Raw genomic sequence first — 12500 nt, 5'->3', positions numbered from 1 at the left:
GCAGGTATTCCAATAAATGATGGGAAAAGCAAACTAACATTGTCCATATAGGTTTTCCAATAAATGATGGAAAAGGTAAACTGACATTGTCCATGCAGGTATTCCAATAAATGATGGAAAAAGTAAACTAACATTGTCCATGCAGGTATTCCAATAAATGAAGGAAAAAGTAAACTAACATTGTCCATGCAGGTATTCCAATAAATGAAGGAAAAAGTAAACTAACATTGTCCATGCAGGTATTCCAATAAATGATGGAAAAGTAAACTAACATTTGTCCATGCAGGTTTTCCAATAAATGATGGAAAAAGTAAACTAACATTGTCCATGAAGGTATTCCAATAAATGATGGAAAAAGTAAACTAACATTGTCCATTCAGGTATTCCAATAAATGTTGGAAAAAGTAAACTAACATTGTCCATGCAGGTATTCCAATAAATGATGGAAAAAGTAAACTAACATTGTCCATGCAGGTATTCCAATAAATGATGGAAAAAGTAAACTAACATTGTCCATGCAGGTATTCCAATAAATGATGGAAAAAGTAAACTAACATTGTCCATGCAGGTATTTCAGTCAGAGGCCGGTAAAGGTAAAGTGGATTTGTCCATGCAGGCAGGTGATAAAATAAATCAGGCATTGTCCGTGTATGTGTTCCAGTAAGTGGTGGTAAAAAGCTTTAAAGTAAACTGACATTACCCATGCAGGTTTTTCCAGTAAGTAGTGGTGGCTAAACTGGCATTGTCCATGTAGGTATTCCAATAAATGACGGAAAAACTAAACTGAGATTGTCCGTGCAGGTATTCCAATAAGTGACGGAAAACGTAAACTGGCATTGTCCATGTAGGTATTCCAGTTAGTTGGTGATAAAGGTAAAGTGACATTGCCCATGCAGGTATTTCAGTCAGTTGCGGTAAAAATTACACTACCATTGTCCATGTAGGAATTCCAAAAAAGTGATAGGAAAAGTAAACTAGCATTGTCTATGCAGGTATTCCAATAAGTGATGGTAAAATTAAACTAGCATTGTCCATGTAGGAATTCCAATAAGTGATGGAAAAAAATAAACTGGCATTGTCCATGCAGGTATTCCAGTTAGTTGGTGGTAAAGCTAAAGTGACATTGTCCATGCAGGTATTCCAATAAGTGATGGAAAACGTAAACCGGCATTGTCCATGCAGGTATTCCAATAAATGATGGAAAACGTAAACCGGCATTGTCCATGCAGGTATTCCAATAAGTGATGGAAAACGTAAACCGGCATTGTCCATGCAGGTATTCCAATAAGTGATGGAAAAAGTAAACCGGCATTGTCCATGCAGGTATTCCAATAAATGATGGAAAACGTAAACTGGCATTGTCCACGCAGGTATTCCAGTTAGCTGGTGGTAAAGGTACAGTGACATTGTCCACGCAGGTATTTCAGTCAGTCGTGGTACACGTAGACTGACATTGCCCATGCAGGTATTTCGGTCCACGCTAGCGGGTCTTTGAAACCGGTATCAAAGTCCTGAGCGACTTGTGGTGGTGGTCCTCAGCAAAGAGAGGAGCACACAGGCTTCATTGGTGAGCAGAGCAAGGTCATCTCTCAGCCAGTGAAAAGAAAAAGGGACGGCGGTGTGTGTGTGTGTGTGTGGTGTGGGGTGGGGGGTGGATGGATGAAGGGTGCTATGGGTGGTAGGATGGAGATTGTTGGAGGGATATAGGGGGAGAGGGAGAGAGGGGAGGGAGGAGGGAAGATTAGAGGGAGGAATGAAGATGGCGTGGGAGAGAGACATAATTAGAGACACAGAGTGAGGGGGGCAGAAAGGAAGAGAGGGAGGGTGGGGGAGGGGGGGCACAGAGAGAGATGAGAGAGAGAGAGAGAAGAGGGAGAGAAGACAGGGACAGAGAGTGTGTGTGAGAGAGAGATAGAGGGGGAAAGAAAGAGTGAGAGAGAAAGAGACAGAGAGAAGGGCGGATACAGACAGAGACAGTCCGAGAAATCAAAAGAAACAAGAGAGAGAGGAGGGACGGTGGGAGCAGAGAGAGAGGGAGAGAGAGAATGAATGAATGAATTAATCTTTATTTTCCAACGGTGAAGATATTAGCACTTTGGCCTACTTACACATCTGCCGTTGTTCTAAGAGACACACAAACATGTACGCATAAGAGAAAGAGAGAGAGAGAGAGAGAAAGGGGGAGAGAGAAAGAGTGAGAGAGAGACAGAGACAGAGAAGGGCAGAGACAGATGGAGACAGTCTGAGAAAACAAAACAAAACAAAAAAACAAAACAAAAAAAACGAGAGAGAGAGAGAGAGAGAGAGAGGAGTAGGGTGTGGCGGCGGGAGTAAGTCTGTACTAGAGCACCAAAAAGAGCGTGGACAATGCCTTTGAAGTGGCATACCACAAGGAGGCCCGGAATGCCCTTGATTGTTTTGTATCCTTGGAGGAGGAGGAGGAATGTGTCTGGTCCATCAGCACCCGCACACAAAGCTTCCACAGCGAAATAAAATCAACATGCGCACAGGCACATCGAACTGCTGAACTCTTCTCCTGTTGACCCCCTCTCCCCCCAGCCCACCCCCCCCCAGCCCTCCCTCTTTCCCCCTCCCTTTCAGGTCCCTGTTTGTTTACGTTAACCGAGAAAAGCCGCGATGAATGACTGGAGATCCGACCACACACAGTCAAGTCACATGCCTCCGAAGTTTCGGTCGTGAGAAGCAATAACTTTGAATAAAGAGAGAGAGAAAAAAAAGGAAGAAGGAAGAGTCTCCCCCCCCATCCCTCCCTTTCCCCTCTGAAGTTGGTGGAACAGCTTCCCCCTTCCTCCACTCCTCTTCCTCCTCCTCATCTTCACTTATTCATTCTCCGCTACCTTCCCTATGTACGGACACTTCGGGATTTAGTCCTTTAACAGTCACAACTTCCCCAATCTCTCTAGTTTCTTCTGAAGCGTTCGCAGTTTTCTTATAATATATCAGCATCAAGCCAAATCCCTAGTGATTATCTTCTTTTGTGCAGTTTAACTCTCTCCATACGAACGGCGAAAGAGACGATGCTAACAGCGTTTCACCCCAATTACCATCATCAAAATATTGGAAGCGGAAGGCTCTTATATTGAAGAGGTGAATGTTGACAAAGAATACCACAATTCTGACGACGGAAACTAAAGGTTGGGTAATTCAGACACCCACTGGACATCCGAGGGGTCTGTGTAGAGGAGAAGAGAGGACTGGCCGTACTGAGTGAGTTAAAGATATGTTTCGTATAAAATAGACGACATCGGTTTCCTTTTGTCTGGCTGCTCTACGCCGTCACACAAATTTCCCCCAGAAAAAAAAAAATCTGTTTTCAATGCAGCCAAGAAAGAGATGGTGACAAAAACCATTTTAGAAAAAAAAAAAAAAAATCTGCCAACATGGATGTAACTCGTGACAGTTTTGCTCGCGAGAAAAACACGAAGTTGTTTTTCACCAAAGCGGAAAAAAAAAAAATTTCAAACGGATGGCTGTTGTTGTTGGTTGTTTTTTTTTTTTTGTTTTTTTCCCCCCAGATCTACATATTGCAGTGTTTTTAGAAGTGCATTCGTTAAGAATACAAAGTTACAGGAAGAATCAATCGGAGGTGTTTTTTTTGTGTGTGTGTGTGTGTGTGTGTGTGTGTGTGTGTGTGTGTGTGTGTGCATGCCGTGAAAAGAGTAACGACTTTTTATTACATTAAGATGAGAAATCGTAACAGGAAAAACTGGATGAGAAGAATCAGCAAGGATATGCGTCCGAAATAAATCAATTTCAACCACTTTTCTTTGTAAAAAAAAGTACACTTAGCGGTAAGGGGTTGTTTAGTTGTGAATTAATTTTGGATAAAATGATTAAAACATTAAAAAAAAGAATAATTTTGTATCTGTTGTTGCGGATCCTTATCCTGTCGGCGACGCCGCTTTTGTAGCCGTGTTATGAACCCGAGTGGTATTTTATAAAGGGACGGTACAAAAGAACTACTGAATTACTGAACAGAAATTGAAAGGATAGAAAAGATCCACGCGGAGGCCAGGAACATGCAGAGACCAGTCACAAAAAAAGGGCTTTTCTATTGTTTTATTTACAACAGTTATTATGAGAAGAAAAGAAGAAGAGAAGAAGAAAAAAAGACAATGCAGTAGAATATCAGGCAGCGGACTGTGTGTGCGACACGCGATGTGTGCTCGGGAGGAGCGCCTCGGAAAAATGACCGGCGGACGCTTACGTTTCAAAATCGAATCTGAATAGTGTTACGCCACAGGAGTTACCTCCTCATGTCAATGGTTGGACACCGTCACTGCAGTGAAACTGTCGTCCGCTTGACGGCATGTGCTGTGAGTTGAACTACAGTTAGTAGCCAGCTGAGCACTTGGCTACATCTTAATCCGAAATTTCGTGTGAATGACGAGGAAAAAAAAAAAAAAATGCAGGAGACAAAACTCCAAGGGGGGGGACACCACGTGAACCAGAAATTTAAAAAAAGAAAAAAGAAGAAAAGAAAAGTTGGATAATCCAGTGCCCGACACTCCTTGTCAATCTTCAAAGGTATCTAACTCACTGACTGATGACTGAGTTTGCCCAATGACTCACTACTACCGCCACTTCATTGTACTACGTGCCGTTTCGCTGGTCCGGCCGATTTTCTGAGTCCACGAACAGGCCGACTGGATACTTCAAGTTATATCCAGACACTTCAAGTTATCGACTCAATCGTCGAAGTAAGGGAAATAAGTCTCTCTCAACAGGGCTTCAATGGGACGGAATAATCCGTCACCGGGATCCAAGTTATCAACTCAACCGTCTGAGGGAAGTAAGTCTCTCTCCGCGATGGGACGGGTTAATCCGTCGCCTGGATCGTTATCTTTACTGGTACGTGACTTATGGCCGCCTGACTCAGTGACAACGTGGCTCTCATCGGCTGTAGGGTGAAGTGGAGGAGGAAAAATGAAAGGGAAGACAGGCACAATAGCCGAGTGGTCAAAGCGTTGAACTTTCAACCCGAGGGTCCCTGGTTCGAATCTCAGCAACGGCGCCTGGTGGGTTAAAGTCTTAACTCCCGAGAGCAACGTTTCGGTTGCGCCCCTTTTCTCTGCATTCAAATTTTGTATTACGTGTAGCTGACACATTTTGTACTTTCCAAAGTCAATTCAGGTCTAGATTGGAAGCTGCTAGGCAAATCTCGCTCTCTGCCATAAATGAAGCCAAACCGTAGCTTTATTAGGCTTTTATTTTGAATAAACCTTCACCGACGTCACAGTGTCAGACTCTGGTGAGAAACTGGCTTGATTCAAATCGCCCGCCATTTATAGTCCGGTTCAGGCTTTAAAGGATGGAGATTTTTTCCGATCTCCCAGGTCAACATTTGTGCAGACCTGCTTGTGCCTGAACCCCCTTTGTGTGTATACGCTAGCAGAAGATCAAACACTCACGTTAAAAATCCTGTAATCCATGTCAGCGTTTGGTGGGTTATGGGAAACAAGAAAATACCCAGCATGCACACCCTCGAAAATGGAGTGTGTCTGCCTACATGGCGGGGTAAAAACCGTCAAACACGTAAAAGTCCACTCGTGTACATACGAGTGAACGTGGGAGTTGCAGCCCACGAACAAAGAAGAAGAAGGAGAAGAAGAAAGGGGAAGGGAGTGGGGGTGGAGAGAAGGTAAATGATGTTTATTTGTTATCTTCGTGAAGACACCACATGTCCGCTTCAGCGGATGAGAACCCTTACATGGAGAATTGTGGGAGACATGAAAATGACGTTCATAGTAATGGGTGAAAAAAACACAACAAAAACACACACAATGGGTAAAAAATAACACCTCCCAGACACAGACACAGACACACAGACACAGACACACATACACACACGCCAACACACATATAGCACACACACACACACACACACACACACACACACACACACACACACACACAGAGTTCTCACCATGTTGAAGAGGGTGAGGGTGTAGGTGGTGACGTTCTTGTTGCCATGGCGATCCATCATGGACTTGTCCACCACCACCAGCATCTCCATCGTCTTCTCACTCCCTCTCTGCAGATACTTCCACTTCCGCAACGACCGCTTCCCCCTCCTCCACCCTCCACTCTCTCCTTCTCCTTCACCAACGTCATTCTCACCTTTCCCTTTATCCGTCTGAGAAGCTGTCACCCTGCTTGAAGAAGAAAATTCACCACCACCACCACCACCACCATCATCATCATCATCATCATCATCGCTGAGATATGGCCATGAATCCTGGCCCATGGAAAACTCCCCATAACTAGAAACGTTGTCCATGTTGCCATCGTCACCATCACGAGAAAAAACTGACATGTTCAAGTGCTGCTTCTTCTTCGCCTTCGGTATATCGCCCAGTCTTACACTACCCTTCACCTCATCAAATTTGTCCCACGTCTTGGTGCTCTGTTCCCTGAATTGGAGGTCCTCCTCCTCCTCCTCCTCCTCCTCCTCTTTCTTTTCCTCCTCCTCGTAGTCATCTCTGGTGGAAAAGGAAGACACTGCTGCCTTCCTCTTGCTGGGTTGTCTGTTTTCCCTAAAGTCGTTGTTTTCTTTGAGTACGAATTGCTGCAGTTTGGTCAGCTGGTCCGCAGTGCCGGAAGGAATTTCGAAGACATTGTCCAGTTCGTTGTCATGGAGATGATGTAGGTGTACGTGCTGCTTTTTGTTGATGTTCTTTGGATTCCTGAGAAGAACGTTGGAACTGTCTGGTGAGGAGGATTGTTCGGTGGGTGGGGCAGGATGCTGACCACCGAAGGTTGTTGGGGTGGGACTCGGTCTTGTCTTCCGCTGTCTGCTGGAACCTGCAAAAAGGATAAAAGATGTTTTTGAAAATCACAAGTCTTTGCACACCCCCGAAAACGGAGATTGACTGCCTTCATGGCGGGATAAATAAAAACGAAATGGTCATACACTTAAAATATTACATGTCTGTGTGAGTATATGTGTGCGTTACTGAAACCTGATTGAATGACACAGGAAACGAGTGATCTGCGCCCAATGGCAGCCGTCAGTCGGCTCTACGCAGGTAGGTAGCCTGTTGTGCAAAAGACTCCGTGTTTGTAAAGCGATTTGAGCTTGGTCTCCGACCGAAGGTAGGCGCAATATAAGTATCCATATCATTCATTCATTCATTCATTCATTCATTCATTCGTTCTCTCCTCGTTTTTAGTGTGCAGTAGTGTGTGTGTGTGTGTGTGTGTGTGTGTGTGTGTGTGTGTGTGTCTGTGTCTGTGGTCCTTCCCTTCTCTCTCTGTCTCTCTGTCATTGTCTGTCTGTCTCTGTCTCTCTCTCTGTCTCTCTAAAACAACGGCAGATATGTAAGTTGGTCAGTGTGCTGATAACTCTACCGTTGGAAAATAAAGATTGATTGATTCATTCATTCATTTTCTCTCTCTCTCTCTCTCTCTCTCTCTCTCTCTCTCTCTCTCTCTCTCTCTCAGAGTCAGGGAGAAATAGAAGAGCGACACAGACAAACAAACAAACAGGCAGACTGAGAGACGGCAAAGACCAAATTAACAGCTGACAACTATAACAAACATTCGAGGAGAGATGGGAATTTCCGTAATTCACTTTGATGCATCTTTATTCATCCATTCATTCATTTCGTCATTCATTCATTAGTTTATTCATTCATTTATTCATTCATTCATTTCTTCACTTGTTTATTTATTTTCTTATTTATCATTTATTTGCTTGGTTGTTTTGTTTTGAAGTCTCATTTGTCTCAGCAGTGAGGGAATCAAATATAGGTCTGAAAGAAAAAAAACTCTTTTTCTTCTTCTGCGTTCACTCGTATGCACACGAGTGGGCTTTTACGTGTATGACCGTTTTTACCCCGCCATGTAGGCAGCCATACTCCGTTTTCGGGGGGGTGCATGCTGGGTATGTTCTTGTTTCCATAACCCACCGAACGCTGACATGGATTGCAGGATCTTTAACGTGCGTATTTGATCTTCTGCTTGCATATACACACGAAGGGGGTTCAGGCACTAGCAGGTCTGCACATATGTTGACCTGGGAGATCGTAAAAATCTCCACCCTTTACCCACCAGGCGCCGTCACCGTGATTCGAACCCGGGATCCTCAGATTGATAGTCCAACGCTTTAACCACTCGGCTATTGCGCCCGTAAAAAAAAACCAAAAGAGAGGAGAACGAAGAACCCCAGTAAACAGAGGGATCCTGAAAGTACAAAGATGCGTGGGTCTAACAGGGACATAATCCACATTTAATCTTTCTCGACAGTAAACTCGTCTCCAAGTGCTGAGTCCAGGTGTGTTATCTTCGATTGTTTTTGCTTCCCTTAAACCCGTATGAACGTATCTTCGATTTTCTTTTCTACAGCACTGCATGGGGGGCGGGGGGTGGGGGGGGACGAAAACCACTTTGTTAATCGAGTCAGCATTTTTTTAATTTTAATCTTTGTGGTCACTTAAATCTTTGTTATGATGACCATCTCGCTGTCTTCTGTCACACAGAGCGCTATACTGACAGAGCAGCTTGTCAACATCTCCAGAGCTCTCAGACTGACACACAGAGAGAGACAGAGAGAGAGAGAGAGAGAGAGAGAGAGAGAGGAACCATGCTGATTCGTCTGTCTGTTTACACAAAGCCCTCGTCAAGGTTCCAACAAACATGACACATCTCCTGCATCACTGGCACCTTCTGACATGCTGTGAACGTGTGTGAATGTGTGCTGCTCCTGCCGTCAGGGCGGAGTGCTGTTTTTCCATCGTTTTGACCTCTAAACCCTTTTTTTATTCTCTTCTCCATTACAGAACAAACATTCTTTTGGCATATGTGCCATGCCGTACTTTTGCTCAAACTCCGGGAATGCAGCAGCCTAAATGTCAGAAGAGCGGTTAGGACACTCCACGTGATCGACCAAGATCTTTTTTTTTTTTTTTTTTGATTCCGTGAGATTATGTGATTGAATGCATGAGGGTTCAAAATAATATGTCGGACATCATGCACTGCGTGACCATATGTGTGCACAATATGAACAACTGGGCTTTCATTGTCTGTAGCTGTCAGGATTACAATTATTGCTAATGTAAGAGTCTGCTGGAGATGATGAAGTGTCCATGATACATACGGCCAAACATGGCAGTTATGTTCAAAACGGTTTCGTTCTAAATTGTGATTAACTATTACAGGTGGATATTGTTAAGTATCAACCAGGATTCACAAAAAAATGTTTTTTTTAAATGCACTCTTCATGTTCCGGTTGCCATGAAAACGATTCAAAATGGCCGACAAACAAACAAAATTAAAGCTCTATAACTACAAAACTATTATAGGTACTTCAGTTTTTCTTTTTGGTTTTGATTTATTGACCTTAACTCTATTTCTAGGTTAGGATAGCATTATATCTAAAATATTGAATTCTTCAACAGTAAAAAATCAAAATGACACAGAACAGAAAGTGTCTTGTCTTAAAAAATAGCTACCATGTCTGGCCGCGAGTGAGGCTGCAGTATAACGACGGGCTACACCCCCATAAAGAGCAACCCTAATTACAAACAGAGAAATATTTTGTGACAAAAACGTATTGCAATACAATATGATAACAATATTATCATACCCAGTGCTAGCAGACCCGAGGAAAAATGATAACATCCGTTTAGAATATTAGCAACGAACAGCATATAAAAAAAAAAGTTTCTTTGTCTTGCTTTTTATATTAGAAGGACGAAAACATAAATTCGACATTGTACTTTGCATTTGTAAAGTTCTTCAAAAGAGGGAAACGTTCATTATGGAAACGTCAGCATGTTGGAAGATGTGTGAATGCATGCGGTTAATACCTGCTTGGAGCACTATGTTTGATGTTTAATGACCCCTTTAATTATACAATAAATTTCCCATTCTCTTTACCGTGATCACTCGTGAACATAGCATCAGAGAGAATACAATTTCTGCTGTTCTGGAATAACACTTTTGACAACTTCAGAACAACTCAAAGCGAGAGAGAGAGACAGAGAGACAGACAGACAAGGAAAGAAAGAGGGAAAGAAATAGTGAAATAGAGAGAGAAAGAGAGAGTGAGATAGAGAGAGAGAGAAAGAAATAAGAAAGAGAGAGAGACAAAGAAAGAGAAAGAGAGAACGAAATAAAGAAAGAGAGAGGTAGACAAAGAGAGAGAGAGAGAATGAATTAATGAATGAATAAATGAATGAATCTTTCTTTTCCAACAGTACACATATCAGCACACAGACAGACTTAAATATCTGCCGTTGTTTGAGAGACAGACAGACAGACAGACAGACAGACAAAGAAAGAAAGAGGGAAAGAAAGTGGGATAAAGAGAGAGAAAGAAAAAAAGAAAGAGTAAGAGAAAGAGAAAGAGAGAACGAAAGAAAGAAAGAGAGAGGCTGACAGAGAGAGAGAGAGAGAGAGAGAGAATGAATGAATGAATGAATGAATGAATGAATCTTTATTTTCCAACGGTAGAGTTATCAGCACACTGACCAACTTACATATCTGCCGTTGTTTTAGAGAGACAGACAGACAGAGAGACAGAGGCAGAGACAGACAGACAATGGCAGAGAGACACAGAGAGAGAGAAGAGAAGGACCACAGACACAGACACACACACAGACACACACACACACACACACACACACACACACACACACAAACTACTGCACACTAAAAAAAACAAGGAACAATGTAATCAAACTCAAGTTAAACAAACACATAATACGGCTTCTGAGGGAGCCAGTTGCATTGCTCGGACGGAAAAGCCTAGTATGGTCGTAACCCGCTACTAGTAAACTGTGTGTAGTATGGAACTGACCAATGGCGTAGTTCGGTCTGCGTAGCCATTTAGTCACATGTAACTGTTAAAAAGTTCGAACCAAGCAATGCGACTAGCTCCTGGCCCTCAGTACACTTGCTGACTCCCCCCCCCCGCCCCCGGGCGCTCCCGCCCCTAACGCCCTCTCCACCCCCACTTTTTTTTTTCTTTCTGCAAACCAAGACCCCGATACACGTGCACCCCGTTTTTACCGTGTGGCTTGCCCACCAAGAAAGAAAGGGCAACAGTGTCACATCACAGACACTCCAACTCCCAACATCTATTCCTTTTCTCGCTGAACAAGACTGGCAACCAACCCCTAGTGGGCGGGGCCCCCCCCACCCCCATTTGTTCGTTAGCACTGCACGTGCAAATCAATGTCGTGATGTGAGATCTGTTCAAACGAGTCCCTTTCTTTTGCCATTTCTCTCCCTCTCTTTAAAAAAAAAAAAAAAATCTTTTTTTTTTTTTTTTATTACACATTATTATTATTGTTGTTGTTGTTATTGTTATTATTATTATTTATTCATTTTTCTTTATTTTTCATTTCTAATTATTTTTTTTTTTTTTTACACATTTTTGTTTTGTTTTGTTTATTGTCCTTTTCTTTCCCTTCTTTAAAAAAACCCCAATCTTTATATATATATATATATATATATATATATTACACATCTTGTTTGATTTGCATTGTTTTCACTTCCTGTCTCTTCACGGAATCAGGAATTCAAGCCAGAGCACATCCATCTATCCCTGTTTCCTTTATAACATTTTGCCCTGGAAAAGAGGCGTGGTTGGTGAATGATGGTGGGGTTTTATATTAAGGAGTTTCTCACATGTAGACTAATAATGTGAAATTCAATATCGTTCGTCATACAGATAAGAAAAACAAGAGAGGCAAGGCCTTCAAGACTCACTTGTGATACACTTTAAAAAAAAAAATCTAATCGTTAAAATGTGTTCTGTATTTGTTATTATAAAGCTTCGCGTTAAAAAAAAAGAAGTCCTAACCAGATTCGAATTAAGTCCCCTAGCATTAATTACAGAGTAATTTCCCTTTTTTACTATCTGCACCAAAACGTTTGCAAAATAAATAAAACTTCCATGCTTAGCAAAAGAAGTTCCTATTTGAACAAAAAATGATAATAATGGATGCTCTTGTTGTTGGGTCAGAATATCAGATCAAAGTGCCAAGTTTAGAGAATACAAAAAAATATAAATATAACAGTAAATGCAGCTTGCATATAATTAGGCTTCATTTTGTGTGTGTGTGTGTGTGTGTGTGTGTGTGTGTGTGTCCATCCCAGAGGTGCAATATTGTTTTAAACAAGATGACTGGAAAGAACTGAATTTTTCCTATTTTTTATGCCTAATTTGGTGTCAACTGACAAAGTATTTGCAGAGAAAATGTCAATGTTAAAGTTTACCACGGACACACACACACACACACAGACAACCGAACACCGGGTTAAAACATAGGCTCACTTTGTTTACACAAGTGAGTCAAAAAAGAAACAACCCGTGTCTAGGTTCTTAACGGCGGGGGGTGGGTGGGTGGGTCAGCTGTAGCTGGGTAGTAAGAGAACTTTGAACTCAATTTTTTTTTTAAAATTATTATTCAAGGATTAAGATTTTGGGCATGGTCCATTCTTCTAACCTGTTCTTGCTAATCTACATCAGT

The 12500-nt window shown here is 42.2% G+C and overlaps 1 protein-coding gene across 1 annotated transcript in view; it reads right to left on the bottom strand.

Moving 5' to 3' along the window:
* LOC143285779 (A disintegrin and metalloproteinase with thrombospondin motifs 18-like) overlaps positions 1-12500 on the bottom strand; it is a 257129-nt gene that overhangs the window by 61830 nt on the left and 182799 nt on the right. Inside the window, exon 5 of the mRNA XM_076593195.1 lies at positions 5948-6825. Within this exon, the coding sequence (XP_076449310.1) occupies positions 5948-6825 (878 nt within the window). The remainder of the gene's footprint in view (positions 1-5947; positions 6826-12500) is intronic.

The sequence above is a fragment of the Babylonia areolata genome, chromosome 9, assembly GCF_041734735.1.
Source record: "Babylonia areolata isolate BAREFJ2019XMU chromosome 9, ASM4173473v1, whole genome shotgun sequence".
Classification (NCBI taxonomy): Eukaryota; Metazoa; Mollusca; class Gastropoda; order Neogastropoda; family Buccinidae; genus Babylonia; species Babylonia areolata.
The sequence above is the reverse complement of the archived record's forward strand: the minus strand, read 5'-3'. Positions and strand labels throughout refer to the sequence as shown.